General features: G+C 45.5%; 5 protein-coding genes across 7 annotated transcripts; 1 reads left to right on the forward strand and 4 right to left on the reverse strand.

Annotated features, from left to right (window-relative positions):
- Positions 1-274: 274 nt before the first annotated feature.
- Positions 275-3,280, reverse strand: pecr (peroxisomal trans-2-enoyl-CoA reductase). Its single transcript, XM_040171759.2, has 8 exons — positions 3,027-3,280; positions 2,479-2,612; positions 2,224-2,389; positions 2,065-2,146; positions 1,896-1,992; positions 1,384-1,494; positions 789-900; positions 275-674 (listed from the first exon to the last, which is right to left on the reverse strand). Exons 1-8 carry the CDS (start codon positions 3,136-3,138, stop codon positions 592-594), a joined length of 897 nt encoding a protein of 298 aa, XP_040027693.2. The 5' UTR covers positions 3,139-3,280; the 3' UTR covers positions 275-591.
- A 1,137-nt stretch (positions 3,281-4,417) lies between these two features.
- rpl37a (ribosomal protein L37a) lies at positions 4,418-6,720 on the reverse strand. The gene is made up of 4 exons (XM_040171632.2): positions 6,584-6,720; positions 5,699-5,827; positions 5,466-5,548; positions 4,418-4,576 (listed from the first exon to the last, which is right to left on the reverse strand). Exons 1-4 carry the CDS (start codon positions 6,584-6,586, stop codon positions 4,513-4,515), a joined length of 279 nt encoding a protein of 92 aa, XP_040027566.1. The 5' UTR covers positions 6,587-6,720; the 3' UTR covers positions 4,418-4,512.
- A 210-nt stretch (positions 6,721-6,930) lies between these two features.
- cfap410 (cilia and flagella associated protein 410) lies at positions 6,931-8,773 on the forward strand. Of its 2 annotated transcripts, XM_040171630.2 has the most exons (7): positions 6,931-7,071; positions 7,225-7,243; positions 7,370-7,416; positions 7,508-7,737; positions 7,897-8,047; positions 8,139-8,238; positions 8,362-8,773. In XM_040171630.2, the coding sequence occupies exons 1-7, from the start codon at positions 6,995-6,997 to the stop codon at positions 8,521-8,523; spliced, it is 786 nt and encodes a 261-aa protein (XP_040027564.1). In that variant the 5' UTR covers positions 6,931-6,994; the 3' UTR covers positions 8,524-8,773. The 2 variants fall into 2 exon arrangements, with proteins under 2 accessions (XP_040027564.1, XP_040027565.1); XM_040171631.2 differs by lacking the exon at positions 7,225-7,243 and having other exon boundaries at positions 6,937-7,071.
- A 14-nt stretch (positions 8,774-8,787) lies between these two features.
- Positions 8,788-13,248, reverse strand: orc2 (origin recognition complex, subunit 2). Its single transcript, XM_040171626.2, has 15 exons — positions 12,676-13,248; positions 12,408-12,563; positions 12,144-12,230; positions 11,963-12,052; positions 11,847-11,878; positions 11,636-11,693; positions 11,253-11,557; positions 11,056-11,165; positions 10,837-10,969; positions 10,068-10,164; positions 9,841-9,987; positions 9,583-9,754; positions 9,439-9,500; positions 9,230-9,348; positions 8,788-9,125 (listed from the first exon to the last, which is right to left on the reverse strand). The coding sequence occupies exons 1-15, from the start codon at positions 12,743-12,745 to the stop codon at positions 9,042-9,044; spliced, it is 1,722 nt and encodes a 573-aa protein (XP_040027560.2). The 5' UTR covers positions 12,746-13,248; the 3' UTR covers positions 8,788-9,041.
- A 1,597-nt stretch (positions 13,249-14,845) lies between these two features.
- On the reverse strand, positions 14,846-19,224 carry LOC120816031 (D-serine dehydratase). 2 transcript variants are annotated; one of them, XR_005711795.2, is made up of 10 exons: positions 19,130-19,224; positions 18,370-18,525; positions 17,496-17,625; positions 16,735-16,885; positions 16,472-16,652; positions 15,936-16,054; positions 15,701-15,827; positions 15,536-15,593; positions 15,347-15,452; positions 14,846-15,253 (listed from the first exon to the last, which is right to left on the reverse strand). XR_005711795.2 is itself a non-coding variant. In XM_040171257.2 (10 exons), the coding sequence occupies exons 2-10, from the start codon at positions 18,513-18,515 to the stop codon at positions 15,164-15,166; spliced, it is 1,113 nt and encodes a 370-aa protein (XP_040027191.2). In that variant the 5' UTR covers positions 18,516-18,525; positions 19,130-19,224; the 3' UTR covers positions 14,846-15,163. The 2 variants fall into 2 exon arrangements, 1 of the variants encoding a protein (XP_040027191.2); XM_040171257.2 differs by having other exon boundaries at positions 15,536-15,598.
- Positions 19,225-19,790: the final 566 nt, after the last annotated feature.

The raw sequence follows: 19,790 nt of genomic DNA on the forward strand, positions 1-19,790 counted from the left end.
TCATTTAAAACAATGTAATCTTTACTTAAAAATGCTATAGAAAAGGAGAAAATCACACATTTACATATTAAAGTAACAATGTTCATCAAAACATTTTCTACACAACAAATCTTTCTAAACCAACAGAAAGTGACACGATCAGGTAACTGCAAAAAAAGGGCAGCTTTTCTAATTTAATCAGCTTAGGAGCAAAGTCCAGGTCAAAAAGTAAGGGTCATGTTGCTGTCAACATTGTAGCTCCTGCATTTGAAAAAGAGGTACTAAATCAGTGAAATTTAGAAAAGAAAAGTGTTACCTTCATTTATTTCGCTTGTTTTTCTCTTTTGTGTCCATTTAACACGTCAAACACACCATACCAATTTACAAATGCATGGGAAAAAATTCTACATACAATTCAACAGCTCATTACACAATTAATTCATAAAACTAATCAGACATACTTGTTGCTAATAATTACGTCCAATTATGTACATGATCTGCAATAATACGTCACACAGTCTTATTAACAGGCCGCCGTGGTGCCTTGTTTCTTTGAAAGCGCTAGTTGGCCAAGTGTGCGTGTGTGTTTATACACCGGCCTCAGAACAGAGTCTAGAGTTTGCTTTTTGGGTTGAGCAGGTCATTCAGAGCGTCCAGGTTCTCCCCCTCTGGAGCCTCTGGCCATGCGCTGTGGTCTGGAAAAGATGAGAAAACACTGGAGAGTTCAGTACACTAAATGTACGCTGTGTAGTTTATACTGTGTAGAACGCAGACACCAAAGTGTGCATGCTTTGACTAGACAAACGTACTGGGTATCTCCCACATGGAGTGGTACAGACTCTGTCCTGCATCCACCCTCAGGGTGGCGCCGGAGATGTAGGAGGCGGCAGGAGAGAGCAGGAAACACACTGCTGATGAGATCTGAACATCAAATCACAATTATTGTTTTGGACTAAAGAAATCGCTGCATTGTGCAACAAGGCCAGACACACAGCACATGTTCTGTATCTATTGCCCTCAACCATCATGTGTGAACCGTTAACATGACCATTTTAATGCAGCCTGACTCATTTTTGCAAAGTGGGGAAAATATCTCACATCTTTTGATATGCAACTTTGTCGTATAAATGTTTTTTTTGGAATATCACAGTTCAGATTGACCTCCCGCAAATATCAGACAATATATTAGACAATTAAACGGATGTTTCTCCGTTAACTTTCACTAATGAAAGCCGGATCAGCACGATCGGGGATCAAGCACTTCAATACATCATTCATAACCAACTGGTATTTTGAAAATTGTTCCGCCTACGTATTACTCCCAAGGACACTGCAATGCATGAACGAAGCTCCTCTGACTTTCACAGCCTCCTCTGTGGGCGTTGTGGCTTCCTAGTTACACACCTCCTCAGGTACTCCCAGCCTCTTAGCGGGGCTGAACGGAACAGACATCTTGAAGAGGTTTGGTCCGAGGTCCTTGTAGTTCTCCATTGCGGTCTTGGAAAAGATCGTTCCCTGCAACAGGACAAACGCACGGATTGGACATGACTGCATAAGTAAAAAGACCGTCCCTCCCGTGTACCAGAGGTGTCAAGTAACGAAGTACAAATACTGGGTATCTATACTTTACTGGAGTATTTATTTTTCACACAACTTTTTACTTACTCCTTATTTTCACGCAAATATCTGCACTTTGTACTCGTCACATTTTAAAAACAGCCTTGTTACTTTATCGTTCAAAAAACCAGTACTTTTATACTTTTACTTAAAAGTATCAACTCAAGGGTAAAAGCTTGAGTTGATACTCAACTTCTGCAGAAGTCTTTTTAACCCCTCGTATCTATACTTCTGCTTGAGTAATGAATGAATTCTGATGCCGTTGCCTTGTAGCGCGGCGGCTCCCGACCCGTACTCACAGGTGCAACGGAGTTCACCCGGACCCCCGCGGCGGCCCACTCGATGGCCAGACTCTTGGTCAAGTTGTCCACGGCTGCCCTCGCTGCCCCGGTGTGGCTGTAAGGGAAAAGGAGACGTGGAGCGTTTCTACGTTGGTGTGTCGCGGAGTCGGCGGGCGGTGCTGCTTACGCCATGCCGGGGAAGCCCTTCCACATGTCAGCGATGATGTTGACGATCACGCCTCCTCGCCGTTTCATCCATGCGGAGTAGACTGTGAGGACGGAGCAGCAGCACGGTCACACACACAGCTTTTATAAACACACACACAGTCAGCTGTCTGCGTCTCACCCTCTTGGCAGCAGTGGAACGTTCCGGTCAGGTTGGTGTCTATCACAGCTTTCCAGCCTTTGGAGGACATGTTTTCCGCCGGGCTGCTGAACTGACCTCCTCCGTTGTTCACCAGAAAGTCGATCCTCCCGTACCGCTTCAGCACGCACGACACGAGCTCCTTCACCTGCGGCGGGGGGAACAAAAGCAGCCGGTGAGGTCCTGACGACATCAGCATGGGGTCCTCACAGAGGCGGGAGGGGCGCGCGGCTCTACCTCGTCCTGGTTCCGGATGTTACACGTGAGAGCGGTGACACTCGCCGAGCTGGAGGCCGGGATGGTTTGACTCATCTCCTGAGCTGCAGCCTCCAACCTCTCTGCCTTTCTGCTGGAGATCACAACGTTGCAACCTGGGGACGAGGACGTTGGCCAATAAAAGTCTGTTCACTTGGAGATGCAACATGTGTGATCATCGTTTTGCTCGAATGAAGGTGGTCCAGTGAATGACATTGAGAGGAAACCTTTCGGACTCTTGACCTTTTTGTTGCCGTGTCAGACCAACACATTATGATTCTGTATTTATTCAGTTACTGATTTCCCTGTTGCACCACGTTATGTGACCCAGGACATTTCTGCCATATCACAAGACAGTGTAGATCACATCTGTATTAAACACACAGCAGCCAGCGGTGAACAAACACAGTCTGCTCGTGTCTTCTTGTATCTGTGTCAAAGTTCACTCGGCTCTCGCTGTCGTTCGCTTCAAACTGTCTCCCAACGTGTCTCCCAACGTGTCTCCTGTCCCTGAACGCCGCGTCACTCACCGAGCTCCAGCAGCTCTGCAGAGATGGCTTTACCGATCCCGGTGCCGCCGCCCGTGACTATCGCCACTTTGTGCTTGAAGAGCCCCGGTCTGAAGACACTGGACGCCGCCATACTTGTTTGTCAGCCCGACCGAGGAGAAGAGGGAGCGCGCGTCGCAGCGCCTCCTGCTGGACATCAGGCGGGACGACGTCGCGAGTGTTTCAATGCTGCCGTCTTCAGGAACGCGCCCTTAACTCGGTTTATTGGAACGCAGCTGCAGATGTTCACGTCTTTCATTTCTCCTGAACTTTTTTGATTAATTAGTCATTTCCACCACAAGTCACACTTTCGTTTCATGCAGTATATATATATAGTTTTCCAACAAGGTATTCAGGGATTTAAATGTATTTTTCTTATCAATTGTATGTGGAAGGTTATTTTGAAAATCCTTTTTAATTGTAGGCGTTTTAATTCAAAAGGTTTACAAGTTGTCTTTCTGCAATAACTTTTAATCTAATTTTATCTAAGTTTATTCACACCTGTGCTGATAAAAAAAAAATCTAAGTGACCATGATGACCACGTACACCAACAATACAACATTTTCATCTAATATTTCTCTTCAGACTCTACCTCGACTAAAGACTAACAAATTGTAGCACTTAAATTGTACTTGTAACGTCACTCATCTATAGCAAATTGGCTTATTTGAGGAAATTGCACTTTCTTGTTTCTTGTTCTCCTGAGTTTGTACCCTATGGTTGAATGCACTTATTGTACGTCGCTTTGGATAAAAGCGTCCGCTAAATGACATGTAATGTAATATTTGGATCTAACACTTTTGTATGGTTTCTTTTTGATTCAGTGTTTACGGAGTGCAATCCCAGCTGCACTTGAGGGACACTGAAGCTTTGCACCACAGGTCAGGTATTACACATGTTGAATGCAGCCGTTGCTAAATTAGCATATTACATCTGTTCTGATTACGTCGAAAATATTTGCAGCAAGTCTCAGAAAACTTTAATATCAGCGCGGGTATCATTTGACTATGACTAGCTAACTTCTCGCTGCCTTGGTGACTAATATTTATATGAATCACTAAGTATACACACACACACACACACACACAAACTCTGGGCAAAGCAGTGGCTTGAAAAAGGAAAACCGAGGTTCCTTAAACCAAAAATAATGGCACAAGCCAAATGCTGCTAAAATTTGCAAGATGCTGCTAAATTTGCTTCCCTTTCTTTTTGAAAATAAAAACAGCTACGGGGCTAATCAATAAAAAAGGTTTAACCGCTTTGAATTGCACTTTATTAGCACCCTGAACTCTCACCACGCATCTATACTTAGCGCCCATAAGTTTGGATTTCCCTGCTACAATTATGAAAAAAACATACAAAAGACAAAGAATTCCGCTCCAGATTTATTTGTAGATGTTGTGGCCATGTCCAGGTCGGTTAAATTATAGAAAAAGTCCCAAATCCACCGGTGACCATTTCACTGGTTTACTGGTCCTTCAACTCCTTCAGCCTCCTGATCGCAGACTTGACGGTGACAGCGGAAGTTGTGCTGGAAAAGACAAAAAAATAAAAAATACTTTTTTTTTTTTAGGTTAATCTTTCCATTATTCATAAAACCTAAATCTCCTTTAGAAACATTTGTAAAATCCATGAATGAAAATAGCTGTCCAAATTCAAGTAGCCCCCCATACTTCATTTGACAGCACTTGAGTCCCTTTGTGGATCACTGAAAGTGTACAATGCAAAAATATGAGTGGTGTCATAGTTTGGCAAAGCCAGCCGATCGTTCTTAAATACTTTTGTTCGGCACAGCCAATATTTTTCACTTTTAGATTAATTAGGGTAATTAGAAATTTAAGGGGAGAAAAACAATATAGGTGATAAGCGCCATTATATGTATAATTCACCGATCTATAGCAAGTTGTATATCAGCTTATTTAATGAAATTGCACTTTGTTCTTTTAAGTTTGTATCCTTATGGTTGAAATGATGATGATAAAAGTATCAGCTAAATGACATGTAATGTACGGTGTGTTGAACAATGCTATGATTCGGCACTCAAACGGTCTCCATTGAAATGCCCAATCACAGCTATTGTCTATTGCTATCCAATCAATATTGCTCAACTGATTTACTGCACAAACAAGCAAACCATGTATAGATAACATGTATATACACCACAGATCAGCATCAGAGCTTTACTGTTAAAGAATAAAAGCCACATTGAATCTCATGTTGTGTAGAACTACACAATGCTGGTGGCCAAATGGGACAGTTGTTGGTGTAACCCGTGGGCTTGGTCCAAGAAGACGGCCTCCATATAAAGTCATTTAACAGGTAGGAAAGCCTCTGTGGCAGTAACCTCCGTCTGGGTGGACACATGCTGTCAGATTACTGCTTGGTGATAGAAATGCAGCAAAGCAAAAAAAGTAGCCTACTTGTAAGTCCAGGCGCCTCCGGCCACAGTCTTCCTGCAGGAACCACAGTGCCAGATACCTACAGCCCTCCTCTTCATCTTTGTCTGTAAACACAGATTCAACATTAATACAGATACAAAAAAAAAACACATATTGCATTTGTTTCCCCGACACAACAGCAAAACTCTGGCATCCCTGGTATAAAGTACTCAACCAGATGAGGCACACTGAATGACTTGGTGTTTAGTGCTTACCTTGCCACAGAAAGAGCAGGTGTATTTAGCGTGCTGGGAGATTTCAATTTTCTTCACCATCTTCCTCAGCGACGCGCCATAACGCGTGCCATATTTACCAACGATCCCCACCTTCTTGGTACGCTTGGCCTGTGAACACAAACCCACAATAAAAAGGTCAGAGGCTTTAAAGCAGGTGTAGAATGAGTTAAGACGTATGATGAACGGGTTGAAAACAACTGACGCGCCCGCCACTAAACGAGCAGTAAGTTAACAATGTTGACGCCAGTGACACCGGGAGCGCTAAAAGTTGTGTCATTTAACATGTTATAACCCCGTGCAGACAGTCGGGTTGTCGGGAAATAAATTGCAAACCAAATGTTTCCCTTTTCAGATCAACATTTGACTTCATTTAACTAGATAGTCAATTGAACCCGGCTGGAAGAGATTCTGTCGCCGGCGGTTAACCAGCTAACGTTAGCATCCATTAGCCTCCTCACATCAAGCTAGCCGCCGGGCGTTAGCCAACTTTACTTCAAGTCAAACCAGTCGGGGTTTAAGGCGCAAAACTATAATGCAACTTGAAAGGAGTCATTTTATTTGACCTACAACCACTAGTCCTCAATTGACGGAATATTGGATTTCGCGGCCGACAGCGAGCTATTAGAACCAGCCGCTGAAGACTCGGTGTCACTGGGAAACTTGTAGCAATGGCGTACGCCATTTCTATCTCACTGCGGCATGAAAACATCGTTTTAATCATAGAAACGACCAACAAATAATACAAATAACGGTCAGGCGTGGCAGGTATCGACATCACAGGGACGCCAAATGTGTGATTCCGACAGTTAGGGTACAGGAATTGTTAGATTGACACGGATTTTGAAAGGGAGGTTAGGGGCTCACCATCGTTTCAGTGGAGACGGAGGTCCAAAGAGGGATTGCTCAGGGCGCATGCGCGATTTACGCTGTCGTTTACGCTGCATTGTGGGACTTTGAGTTGTTGCAGTTTTGGTCGTAGTACATACTCGTAACATTACTCTTGTGAATATTATCAAACACTAGTGACTATGGCAGAGTAGTTGTATTGATTTAGAATTTTTTAACAAAACGTACGGAATAAAAAGGAAGGAAACGTTTGTAACTACGGACGCCACAGTCGATGCGCGCATGCGTAGTCATGTGGCAGAAACAGCATCCTTGTTGCGGAGTTAAAATGTTTGTCCACTTAGCCTGTCACAATGGGGGCTTTGTTGTTTGTAAAGATATAGTTTAATACACATACTCGTTCTTGGCAGCTACGTTAGTTGATATGCTATGAAGCTAACACGGAAACAGGTTCTTGCGAAGGCTAAGGCCTCCGACTTAGAGAGCGTGAAGAAACTGAACTGCTGGTGAGTGATTCTATTTCAGCTTACCAGTTAGCAGTTACCAGACATTTCTGGTGGTGTTTGGTTTAACGTGACATGCTGATGGTCCTGACCGACAGGCAGAGCTTGTCACGCGTACCTTGCCTTTGTGATAACGTTACATGCATTTTTCTGCAGGGGATGCAACCTGGCTGATGTGAGTAGTCAGCTAATGGAGATCATTATTTGGTTCAAATTGACTTGTTTATTAAGTAAATTAAGTTTGAACGCATGTAGTTATGCACCCTTTGTAATAATACAAGTGTCCCTCTAAACTTTCCAGATTTCTATCTTCTCCCAAATGGCCAACATTGAGGTGCTGACCCTTAGGTTGGTCTCTTCGTATTGGCCGTGTCTCTGACACATTCACATATGACCCCATCATTTTGGCTGTGGCGTTATCCCATTTCTTTCTCCGTAGTGTCAACAGCATCTCATCTCTCTCTCCTCTGGCCGGCTGTCTGTCCCTATGCGAGCTCTACCTAAGGAGGAACAAGATCCCCTCCCTCTCTGAGCTCTCATATCTGCGTCCATTGACGCGTCTCAGGGTTCTCTGGCTGGCTGAGAACCCGTGTTGCGGAACCGACTGCAACCAGTATCGCCTCACCGTGCTGCGCTGCCTGCCTCGCCTCCAGAAGCTCGACAACCAAGGTGATCGCGTGGAGTGCGCATGACTGAGTGATAAATTATTTGCACCAAGACTTGGGGGAAAGCCGAACTCTATATACTGTAGCTGTGGTGCGACTCGAGACATCATATCTGTGATGGGGTTGGAAATGATTGTAATAGTTTTGTACTGTCTGTTTACAGCAGTGACAGAGGATGAGCTTGCTCTCGCTCTCATGGAGGGCAAAGCGGTCACCACCCCCCCAGGCAGCGTCCAAAACCAGCTCTCCTCCAACGGACTGGCAGATGCAGAGATGGAGAACGATCCTCTTAACTACAACATGGAGGAGACCAAGTAAGCATGCAGGTGGAGCATGTATTGGCTCAACAGGAATCCCTCCTGGTAATAACATTAACAAAACGTTTCTATCGGAATTTGTTTTCAGCAAAATCAGAGAAGAGTTGGGCATGAAACTCCTCTCCAGAGACAAGTTTCCCTCTCTTTCTTCACCAGCAACTAGAGAAAACAAAGCAACATTGAAGAAGGTATCCTCGTATATCTGAACTGTGCTTCCATGAACAAAAAACAAAAGAATACAACTTAAATGTGAAATATTTCTTATTTTATTCATCTCCGATAATAAATGAACACGGAAACTGTATTTGCAGACACACACTGTTGACGCCGTTTTGCTGCTGCTGAAGGACTTGGATGAAGAGGAGCTTCACATCGTACACACGGCCACTCAGAACCGACTGCAGACTTACACGCTGGACCAAGTGCTGACAGACTCACGTCAGACACAGAAAGCTGTCGACGTCCAACACTGAAGCATTTCATTGCATGCGCTCCAAACGTCTCCCGTGACTTTGCAACTGCAGCACGCATGTGACGTAGCTTCACCGACCGCTCTCTCTCTGTTACACCGTTTCCACATGTGGAGGAGAGCTGAACAAATTCTCCAGCTGTTCTTTTTTTTACATTAGCAGCACACCTACCTGCCTTGTACAAATAAAAATGTACCCTTTGCCTAATGTAAATCTATTTATGTAAGTAAAGAGATGAAATTGCATTAACTAATTTACTCCCAAGTGTTTTGATTCCACAGGGGTTTATTTAATATATGCATACTGTACATCAAAAGACAAAATGCAAATGTCACAGAGCACTAGTGGGGGATTTCTGACAGGTGAAAACATTTGACCACTAGTTATAGTTCAAACCATTTATTCAAAATTGTGCGGTGCCTGTCTTCATCTTCAGAGGTCACCGGCCGTTAAGAGCAGTGACCGATTCAACCAGTCGCCTCAGCTGGCTGTTAGTGGACCAAGTGCGAGCAGTACAAGTCTCAGTTGCCCGCTTCGTTCTCCAGGAAGTCCATCAAAGTGCTTGCATCCACAGCAACGACCAAGTACTCCACTCCGTCCGCACCCTGGGGAATCATGGGAATAACCGTTAAGCGACCAACCAGTGGAGTCCGCGGGGCGTTGCCACAGAATGACGGTCCAAGTGCAGTGAAAGGAAACAGGACTCCACCTTCCGGGTCCTGATCAGTTTGTGGTCTCTGAACTCAGTCAGCTGAGTCCTCAGTGTGAGGTCAGAGTTCACCAAGAACGCCTCTCGACATCGCTGGTAGAAATCTTGGAATGACAATCCTGCACAAAAGAGAAACTGTTACAATCACAAAGCATAAAGATACACATCGTTAGGAAAAGACAACCGCATTCTGAACGGTTACGTTGTACCTGTGTATGAAGGGTTATCTTTGTTTTCCAGCTGAAATTTAACCAACAGTTGGAAAATTCCTCTGAAAAGATACACAGAGCCATGAAGCACTTAAGTAATGCATGAATGCACGACGGATACTCGCATCGAGGTGTGCGTGGTACCTTGCGTTGGAAGTCAAGCTGCGTAGCACGTGAGTAAGGGAGGACAGAGCGAGCGCGCCGGTCTGCTGCACCAGCAGAGAGTTTTCGTAAGACGTTTCCTCCGTGTAGTGCTGGAAAGTCACGCACTCCCACCACAACCAGTTAAACTGGCTCTGCTTAAACTGGTCCCACACTGGCCACAGAGCGGTACCATTCAGCTACAAGAACATCTTTCAACACAATCAACGTGGCAGTGCAGTCACACACACACCAACTCACCCATCGGAGCGTTAATGTGGTCTAACGACGCCACCAAGTGCAGGTTGGGCAGCGACGCCAGCTGCCCCAGTGCACTCTGGGTCTTCTCTGCTCGCAGCATTGGTCCGTCGATGTTGTAGATCAGCAGGTACACGTGGAGATCCGGGCCTGTGAGGACATTCTTCAATTGTAAAAAGGAAGCACTGAAACACAAGCTTAAGGCAGAGACCCTTGACGGACACACTCACGGTCTTTAAAGGTCTCAGCGATGTACTGGATCTGGTCTGAGGGGGTCCGGAAACTTCCCTGATGCTCTAGAACCTCACATGTCAGGGCATTTAAAATCTGCAATGAAAGCAAAAACAAAAGAGCTTTCAAACCACATGGCCAGATAGAAAAGACCAAAACCAACCAATGGCTTCATGACTCCCCATGTTTGGAGTCATGAATGTCATTCACAATAGTTCATTTCTTCAAACAGCTGGACACCCGTTTCTGGTGAATTATGTCCAACTATCGCTCAATACACATTTGATGTTTTCCGGAGTATTTTTTCTCTGCACTAAAATGTTTGGGATTGTCTCAAACTTTACTTTGGCCCCTGGGTACATCGTGGTAAAAGGACCTGTCCGTTAGAGCAGTGGATCTCAACTGGTCTGGCTCCGGGACCCACCATCACCCCTTAATGACAAGCCGCGACCCAAATCAAGGAACATTCTCAACGTCCCAAATGTATTTAATGAAAATATGGTGCAGTTTGAACCTGAGACAGAATACGTATGACAACACAAACACAAGTTTAAGGAAAAAACAAAACAGCCAGCTGTTAATTCTACTTCTTATTTTCCCAGGCAAAGGCCCGCGGGCCTAAAGCAACAGGACTCACTCACTGTTAGTAACAGTATTCAGCCAACAATGGAGTTCGAAAGCAGAGAATAATAAGAAAAGTTTGGACACACACACACACACCGTTCCTCTCAGTTACATTTCTGATGTGATTTTTCTGTGTGTACTGACTGATTTAAGCGTGATGGAAGGGAAGAATCCGTTGACCACCAGGTGGATTTCCTGAGCCAAGTGAGACAGACGGAAGTCCTCCAGCAGAGACTTTTTGCTTCCCAAACCGTAGACCAGCACACTGAATCCCAACCTACACAAGCAAACACAGGGACACGGTGTTTTGTGCTGTATCTCAACACTACCAAAAAGCATAAAGAAGGCCCAATCCACACTCACTGTAACTGTAACATCCACTTGCTGAAGTGCTTTTGGTGTTTGCTGTGGAGCTGCTGGATCTCTTCGGAGCAGCAGGACGGTTTTCCCTCTAGAAGCTGCACCAAAGTCTCCTGCAAACAGAAACAGAGGATGAACTTCAATGAGAAGGCAGCCCGGCTCCTTGACTGTATTTAGACCACCGGCGCTCACATACTAACCCTGTCGAGTTTAGGGGTGTGTAAACGTGCCAGTGTGCGGTCTGAGGTTAAGACCTTCGAACTGCCGTGGGCTTCAAAATACTCCTCAACCATACCAGGCTGATTGAGGGCTTCAGATGTGGACTTCTTGGCAGGAGTCTTGTAGAGCGCGGCAGATGAACCTTTACGGGGTGTTTTCAGGGTCTTCAAGTTCTCCTGGTTTTCCTTCTTTTCTTTCGTCTCATCCTCCTCCTCCTCCTCCTCCTCCTCCCCCCCAGAGTCGGAGGGCGACAGCTCACTATCGCTGTCTGACCGTAAGCTGGGAGCTGAGAGCATCAAACAGCTTAGCAACAGTCTAACTACCCACCTACTAACTTCTGCAAGGCCTCCCTCGTCACACTCACTTGTCATTCTCTTCCTCAGCCTGTGGGGTGTCGTGGAGACGAACTGAACCTTCCTGCTCTGTCAGTCACAAAAAAAAGCAGAGGTAACGGTGAGAAAACGGCCTCTCTGAGCAGCCAGGCCTCCTACGAAATAGCTTATGAACTCAAAAAAAGGCTGCTGGTTCCTACTTGTTGTTTATACGAGAGACAAAGAAATCCCTTCTAGTCTCACCTTCTGTGGCGTCCTGCTTCCACCTTTGAGGTCTAGTCCGAGAGACACAGAATACAGATGTTCTTTGCAAATTGACACAACAAAAAAATAAATAAGGGAAGTGTGCTTGAACTCACTGCGGCCCCTCCGGGTTGGAGTCGAGGGTTCAATGCCGGAGGCCGTGCTGCAGGTCACACCTTTCCCAGGAGTCCGTGCCAATTCGCTCGCTAACATAAAACACACAGTGTGAAACATGCTGACAACTTAGTAATCATGCGTGTGACACGTGGTGTAACAGAAGAGCACGAAGGCTCTCACCAGTCAGGGCCATGCCGTGTCCACGTTTGGCTTTTTTGAAGGTAAAAATGGAGGAACCCGCCACTCTGTATATGCCATCTTCATCTTCTGCAAAACAAAAGAGAACAACGGAACCACTTTAGTGTATTACAACGTGGCGGGCGGACGGGGCGCTGGGGACAAAGAAAACAGTAAAGGAAGAACCTGCTAAGACAGTTTTGTAGAAATTGGAGATGGTTTACTGTCCACAGCAGGTATCCAGGGGCATGCAGGCGTCTTACTCACCTTCTGCATTGCCTGCTCCTAGAGCTTGGACATAGTCCTGCTCATCGAGGACTTCATCTTCGGCCCCATCGTGTCCTGCGTCCTCTTTGGCTCGTCGTCCTGCTGGACTCTTGAAGGTTACCATCTTCTGAACAGACCCACTGTTGCTCTGCACACCTGTCAGTTATACACAAGATAGAGAGGAGAGACAGATGAGACGGAGCAGATCGATAATCTGCCGATAACCCCCAAACATCAGTACAGCAGAGTGACCGGGCTGAGCTCATACCCTCCTGTTTATCCACGATGTGCTGCAGAGCGTCTCCATCACCGATGAACTTCACCTCCAACACGCTCATGATGACCACAGGGAGCTACAGCACGCGATGTGCCGGCGGCCCCCGGCAGCTAAAAGCGACCCGCCCTGTTCGTCCAACTCATCACGATAACGCGACGTCAGCCGCCGCGCACTGGACGCTGACCCGAAGGACTACAACTTACCAGACCGGGAGTCCGTGTCGCACGAGGGAAGTGCAAACAAACACGTTTATGAGCTGAACGCAACGCTGCGCGTTGTGACAACTTCCCGCGCCATTCGCCTGAAGTTTTTAAACCACGTGTCAAGTGAAAGGTCATACGGCGGCCAATCAGAACGTAAGCTACAACACAACCACATTTCCCAGAATGCACTTAACACGACCTGCCCGCTTGAGGCTGACTGGAATCGAATAGTCAACAAAAACGATTCTTTTCCTGACCACTTGTCCTCTGTGGAAAACATCACGGGCCCAAGGAGCGATGGTTAGGAGAATTCATGAGAAGTTATAAAAAGACAACCGCGGTGTTCAGGGAAACGTCCCTTAAGAGACGTAGTTTTGATGCGACGGGAGACGCGTGGTAGTGACGTCAGTCTGCAGCGGTGACATTTAAATATTGACGCCGCAACGATTTTTTGGACCGAAGATCTCCTTTCATTTCGTCAACGAATGTCCGGTGGTTCCTGTGCTAAATGAGATAAATAAGGAAGCATTGAAGCTACTTCCTTAGCATTTGGAGAATGTGAAAGGCTCTTGTGACGGAGGCAACTTACACTTCTACTTCTGGGTCGTCTCACTCTATTTTATTTAGAAACGTGCATGACTAAATAAGTAGTACTAACATTATAGTAATTGTATTTAGTCAGATAAACAACCACTATTATCCAAGAGATGCGATGGTAGTCGAAGTACAACTACCCCTAGTAGTTAGTTAGGTAAATTAATTAATACTGCTTATGCAGTAAGACGTGTAGTGACCATCGCCTGTTTTGCAGTACACTGTCTGAACTAAGTGTCAGCCTTTTACAGTAATTACTTTTGGAGACGGGACAAAACTTGTGCAAAAAAACTAAATAATGGATATTCAAAAATAAAGGAACACCCCTAAAAGCGGAGGGTTAACTCTGGACTGATCTCTGGTGGGGACGAGTCCGCCTACAGGTGGAGTCTGACCATCTGGTGTCCTGGTGCAGTCAGAACAACCTGGAGCTCAACGCTCTGAAGACAGTGGAGATGGTTGTGGATTTCCGGCGGAACAGAGCCCCACCCTCCCCCATCACCCTGTGTGACTCCCCCGTCACTATTGTGGATTCCTTCCGTTTCCTGGGCTCCATCATCACCCAGGACCTCAAGTGGGAGCTGAACATCAGCTCCATCACCAAGAAGGCTCAGCAGAGGTTGTTCTTCCTGAGGCAGCTGAAGAAACTCAACCTGCCAAAGACGATGATGGTCCACTTCTACACGGCCATCATGGAGTCCATCCTCTGCTCCTCCATCACCGTCTGGTACGCTGCAGCCACAGCCAAGGACAAGGGCAGGCTGCAGCGTGTCCTCCGCTCTGCAGAGAGGGTGATCGGCTGCAATCTGCCGTCCCTGCAGGACTTGTTCGCTTCCAGGTCTCTGAAGCAGCTAAAAAGATGGTAGCCGACCCTGTCCCACCCCGGACAAAACCTGTTTGTGCCCCTTCCATCTGGCAGGAGGCTGAGGTCCATCAGGACTACGACCTCCCGCCACACCAACAGTTTCTTCCCGTCGGCAGTCGGGCTCATCAACAGAGCCGGTCCCCCACTGACTGACTAGAACACTCCACCGGTCACTCCCCCTCATACTGCACATGTCACTTTAACACTCGTTACTTTGTCACCACTCGTCACTTTGTCACTTGTTCGATAGTTCACTTTATTTTTAATATTTTACATTTTTTACTTTTAACTTTATTCTTATTTTATACTAACCCATAGCCTTATTCTACTAACCCATTGCATTAGCATTTCATTTCATTTTATTACTTGTGCATTGCTGTCTTGTTGTCTATTTTTCCTTGTATGTTTGACATATTTTGGCAATAAATGTTTCCTGATTCCTGATTAAAACCGAACCAATCCAGTGTCCATTGTTGATAGAAAAGAGCCATAAACCACATTTTACCTTCTTTTTGTGTTTATTCTTTCAGCCTGAAGTGAGTACTCACAAACCAGCAGCGGCAAACTGGCCTTAATTGCTGCTGTCTTGGTCATTCTGACTCCTTTCAAAAACACAGGTAGGTTTCTGATCAAATGATGGGTGGAAACATAGTCTAAGAACGTTTTGTTATTCAAACTCATTTGGAGAATAGGTCTACAAAAGCACTATGTGTTACTAAAGCAGTGGTTTTGGAATCCTTGTATACACTGAATACACTTCAGGTGAAAAGAGTTGCTGCAAGAATTCCATCACCTAGCGTTCATTGAGCTAGCTGGTTCACCAGCCGCGTGTTGGTGTCCACTTCCCCAGCAGACGGCCCTCAGAGTGCACAAAGTACACGGGATGCATCGCTGCAGTTGCACAAGACTGTAAAATAAACAGAGAGCAAGTCAAACAACATTCAAGGGACGACAAAGCTGACACAACATTCACCGTGGCTCCATATTGAGCTGCACTAACGTGGTAGGGGATAAGCTGCAGCAGAGAGCCCAGGGGGTATTTGCTGTAGTCCAGCGGACCAGAGATGGGCTCCAATCTACCATGCTCCTGGGTCATCGATAACAGCCTGAGGGGAAATGTATGTTAGCAGAACCGTAGTCACACTTGAGTTAAGTATTAAAGTTGGGAGACAAGAGTGGAAAACCATACTTTAGGTCTGGGTGTCCCTCAACCACAGCATATCCAGTGGGAAGTTTTCCGGCTCCATCTAGACTAATTCATTCATAATAAAGCATTCGATCAGCTTCACACAGCGAGCCGTTAAACGTCCATTCTGCAACTGCCAAACGGGGCAAACACTATTGATGAAGGTACCTGAGTCCAGTCCATCCACAGTCAATCAGGAGCTGGTTCCTGTGAGGACAGTGTCCGATGACTCTCGTCAAAACCCTCACGGCCACATCCTTCAGACTACACGAGCCAATGACAGACTGCTGCACGTCTGAAAGACAGCCGTGGCATAAAACACCCACATTCATCTGCTGAGAATACAAACCAACTGGTGCACTTATACAACTACGGCTACACACACACACACACACACACACACCATAGAAGCCATAGTTCCCAGGATGCACCTCGCTGAGCTGCGCCATGTCTTTGACTGGGTGGCTGCAGGACGGCGTGGAGCCGATGCTGGACTTGCAGGTGATGCCGGCAGCCTTCAGTCTGCCAGAGAGCAAATCCATATTGAATGATTCCACCAAGAGCATTTTGTTGGGACACAAATTGATTACGCGAGTAGCTGCGCTGACGTCTTATTGTGATGATTGCCAATGAGGTCATGTCATTTTACATTTAAATGTTAAGCTATTTGGGGGCAGTGCAAGACCACATAGAAGTTCTTTCTTATTACCTGGACTTCCTTCCTCTTTCTTCTACAATCATTAAACAACCCACAACAGAAAAGTGGGTACACTTCTATGTGTCATTCAAATGTAAACCAAATGATATTAATAAAAAATATGTATGTGAGACAAAGGTTCTTGTTTTTTAATCATTCTGTTTGGCAGGTGTAATATGATCCAATTTATCCTCTACCTGCATTTCTTTTGAAGTGCCATGGCCTTCATTCTTTTTACATACTTTTTCATAAACTGCAAGGTCAAATCTGTGGTTTCCTTTGCGACAGCCTGTATTTGCTCCACTCCTCTGCAGTTGTAGGTGTTCCCACAGTGAGCGTACACTCCCGTGAGCTCCACGCCCGCCGCCCCGCCGATGGCCAGAGCCAATCTCAGCGCCTCGGGTTGTGAGTGCAGGACACCGGCTACGGCAAAGAACCAACCGGAGGTCAACCATCACTAGACTTACAGCAGCCGACGATGAGTCTTCATGCTTTGCACGTTTACCTCTCCCGTTGCCACAGTCGAGTTTGAGCCAGACGTGCCACAGCCGACCGTCTTTCAGTGGTCTCTTTTTGAGCTGATCCAGCGCATGAGGATGATCCAGTAGAACCTGGAAGAGATCCAGCCTCTCTGACAGTGCGGCGCAGCGCTCCACCTATGAGCACAGTTAGAGATCATTTGGAGCATTTTTGGGAGATGACTTAAAAAATATCAAAGCTGTCAGAAATGACATCAGATCTATGTTAATTACACTAACCAGCATGAAAGGTGGACAATCAATCAATCCGTATTCCTACGCGGGCTCATTGGTACATTTACATACAACAACAGAGGAAAGCTATTTCTCAGTTTGATACTACATAATACCAGTAAATAAATGATGTACTGCATACTAGATGTCATACAGTAGAATAAAATATTTGAAACTCATTTGCAAGGAATCAATTTAACCATTTAAGACAAACTGTCATTTGCCAACATTTGTCATTAAATTGACTTTTTTCCAAGATTTACATGGAGCTGTTTCCCGACCAGCTGCCAATTGTTTGAATAAGATACAGCTGTGAGCTTCTCTTCCATCCCCTCTGTGCACAGACATTTTGACTCGTCTACACTGGCGCTGTGGCACCGAGTACCATAGAAACATACAGGACACTACTGCACATTTCGCACAAAAAGCTTTTTAAAAACATTTAGTCACTTTTCACATATTCAAAACATTTTCTGCCATGAATACATCTTTTTAGCATCTGCATGGAGAGGACCTTATCAAAGGGTAGAGAGTAGGCATAGAGGATGTCATCGAATCCGTGGTCGGCATAGAAGGAGGCCTCTGCCAGTGTGGACACCACGACGCACCTCCGTGACCCACTGGTCAAAATGTCAGCACACTCACTGGACACCAACACAAAGACACAGACGCAGGCCAACGTTTCACAAACAAGACACACAGTGTAGTTAGTTAGTTACTTCCAGAACGGACGGTTCATTTTATTAGTCTCTTAAGAATCTCCAATTGATCCATATATCTGTGACACGTGCGCTGACAGGAAGTAGGAAATGACACACTAGTTTCTCTCCATCGCTCTCTTTGATGTCCCCAATATGATGTGAACAGATCAGATGATGATCAGCCCACACTCTTAGTCCCACGTAACCATAGCATTACGCTCCCAGCATGCTCGGTTTATTATGTGACTCGTCTTCAGGAGCAGAACGGGACCCAGAGCTGCCGCTGTCGGACACCTCTCCTTTCAGAGGTTGCCATGAGTTGTGATTTCGTCTTGATCCTGGCTGATATTGTTGCTGTTGCTTGATGCCCAGTGCTACTTTGATCAATCATTTCTATAATTGTTATTGATATCACAGTCGTTGTGCATCTCAGTTTCTCTCACAAACCAACATGTCCAGGCAGATGGCCGCACACCTATATGAGAGGAATGTTTCCTCCACTGGCCAAACGCTTGCTTGTGGGGGAATGTTGGGTTTCCATGAACTCAAGAGTGTGATATAAACCTGCTCGACATGGAACGCGTGATAAGGGTATGACTTAAATTGTGATTTGGCGCTGTATAAATCAATCAACCGCATGACAGAAATGTATGAATGTATTGTGTGAGTGTGTCTCTGTGTTCGTACAGGGTTTTGTGGGTCTTCATGTGTGGCCGAAGCTGCACCCCCAGATCCCGACAGCGTTCAATCATCCGCTGTGCATTTCTCTTCACTTTGTCCACATCCACCAGCATCGCAGGGGTGCAGAGTGAGGAGAGGGACGCTTCCATCATACTGGCAGCCCTGGAACAAACACCCCCCCCACACACACACACACACACACACACACACACACACGCACACACGCACACACACGCACACGCACACACGCGCACACACACACACACACACACACGCACACACACACACACACACACACACACACGCACACACCCACACACACACACACACACACGCACACACCCACACACACGCACACGCGCACACACACACACACACGCACGCACGCACACGCACGGTTTCCATGGTATTTTATGCAATTAAATTATTGTGCATGACCACCTCCAACCCAAAAACTAGTGACAGTGACACTCTTTCTTATGAAAACTAACTTGTAATAATAATGCTTTTTAAAATATATATATGTAGAATTTCTACTCCAACAGCACACGTGACGTTAGTCAACGGGGAATTAATTCTCCCAATGTGTCATTTTACAGCAGCGTTACGTAACGTGGAGCTCTTTCAGCTTTGAATGGCCGGAGTTATTCTGTCTAAACGGACACTTCTTTTCACTTCGCCCATTTACATTTGAAATGCATCTTAACGAATATTAAGCTGAGACAATGCACGGCGGTGGGAGCATTAATCGCGACAGAAGACTCACCGTGACGTGGGAAAAAATGAGAGACGGTGTGACGTCACTCTGGTCTTCTTGCGTTATGGTGTCCCGGAGTGGTCAAAGCCTCGGACGGCATGCGGCCAACACTATCTTTCTTTAAACTTCATGCAATAAACGCAGGTGGACGCGGACTGATCATTGTGCACGAGTGCTCATGTCAAAATAATAAAGAATTGGATTATAATTATTGATTAATTAAGGTTGTATTATTCTGTACATTACCTACACGTTGCATCCGGTGAAGATGATGCTAATTTTAATTACTTGATATACTGTTAAATAGACACGTCATGATTAGTTAGTTTGTCTATTTTTAACTATTTAATTCAAATCTGAAAAAATAACTAACTACTGAAACTGTGGAATAAATGTGATCAAACGTCTCTGCACAGCAGAGAGAGACAAAGCCACAACCACACAATGTCGTGGAAGAAGTCATTTCTCTTATGGGATCAAAATATTTAAGAAGCCAATTATTTTCATCATGGAGACAGAATTGATTTTACGTTCCAAAAACATATCTTACGTATGTATGTGTTATGCACGTTTTACTAACCTTTTCCCTTCACTAAAATAATTGTTGAGAACCATTTCCTTACTAATATGTGTAAAATATGCCTCCGCTCTTATTGTGTTTTCCGTCTGT

Source organism: Gasterosteus aculeatus, chromosome 3 (genome assembly GCF_964276395.1).
Source record: "Gasterosteus aculeatus chromosome 3, fGasAcu3.hap1.1, whole genome shotgun sequence".
Classification (NCBI taxonomy): Eukaryota; Metazoa; Chordata; class Actinopteri; order Perciformes; family Gasterosteidae; genus Gasterosteus; species Gasterosteus aculeatus.

Excerpts from the sequence above, each read along its gene's own strand:
- pecr (XM_040171759.2), bottom strand. The coding sequence starts at position 3,138 with ATGGCGGCGTCCAGTGTCTTCAGACCGGGGCTCTTCAAGCACAAAGTG. Across the intron at positions 1,495-1,895 it reads GGGTGAACTCCGTTGCACCT|GGAACGATCTTTTCCAAGAC; the intron begins GTGAGTACGGGT and ends GTCCTGTTGCAG. Across the intron at positions 901-1,383 it reads GGCTGGGAGTACCTGAGGAG|ATCTCATCAGCAGTGTGTTT; the intron begins GTGTGTAACTAG and ends TTTGATGTTCAG.
- rpl37a (XM_040171632.2), bottom strand. Across the intron at positions 5,549-5,698 it reads CCTGCTCTTTCTGTGGCAAG|ACAAAGATGAAGAGGAGGGC; the intron begins GTAAGCACTAAA and ends CTGTGTTTACAG. Across the intron at positions 4,577-5,465 it reads GGAGGCGCCTGGACTTACAA|CACAACTTCCGCTGTCACCG; the intron begins GTAGGCTACTTT and ends TGTCTTTTCCAG.
- cfap410 (XM_040171630.2), top strand. The coding sequence starts at position 6,995 with ATGAAGCTAACACGGAAACAGGTTCTTGCGAAGGCTAAGGCCTCCGAC. Across the intron at positions 7,417-7,507 it reads ATTGAGGTGCTGACCCTTAG|TGTCAACAGCATCTCATCTC; the intron begins GTTGGTCTCTTC and ends CTTTCTCCGTAG. Across the intron at positions 8,239-8,361 it reads ACAAAGCAACATTGAAGAAG|ACACACACTGTTGACGCCGT; the intron begins GTATCCTCGTAT and ends CTGTATTTGCAG.
- orc2 (XM_040171626.2), bottom strand. The coding sequence starts at position 12,745 with ATGAGCGTGTTGGAGGTGAAGTTCATCGGTGATGGAGACGCTCTGCAG. Across the intron at positions 11,694-11,846 it reads GAAGCAGGACGCCACAGAAG|AGCAGGAAGGTTCAGTTCGT; the intron begins GTGAGACTAGAA and ends TGTGACTGACAG. Across the intron at positions 9,349-9,438 it reads AGATAACCCTTCATACACAG|GATTGTCATTCCAAGATTTC; the intron begins GTACAACGTAAC and ends TCTTTTGTGCAG.
- LOC120816031 (XM_040171257.2), bottom strand. The coding sequence starts at position 18,515 with ATGATGGAAGCGTCCCTCTCCTCACTCTGCACCCCTGCGATGCTGGTG. Across the intron at positions 17,626-18,369 it reads ATGAAGACCCACAAAACCCT|TGAGTGTGCTGACATTTTGA; the intron begins GTACGAACACAG and ends GTTGGTGTCCAG. Across the intron at positions 15,599-15,700 it reads TGTGGATGGACTGGACTCAG|TCTAGATGGAGCCGGAAAAC; the intron begins GTACCTTCATCA and ends TGAATGAATTAG.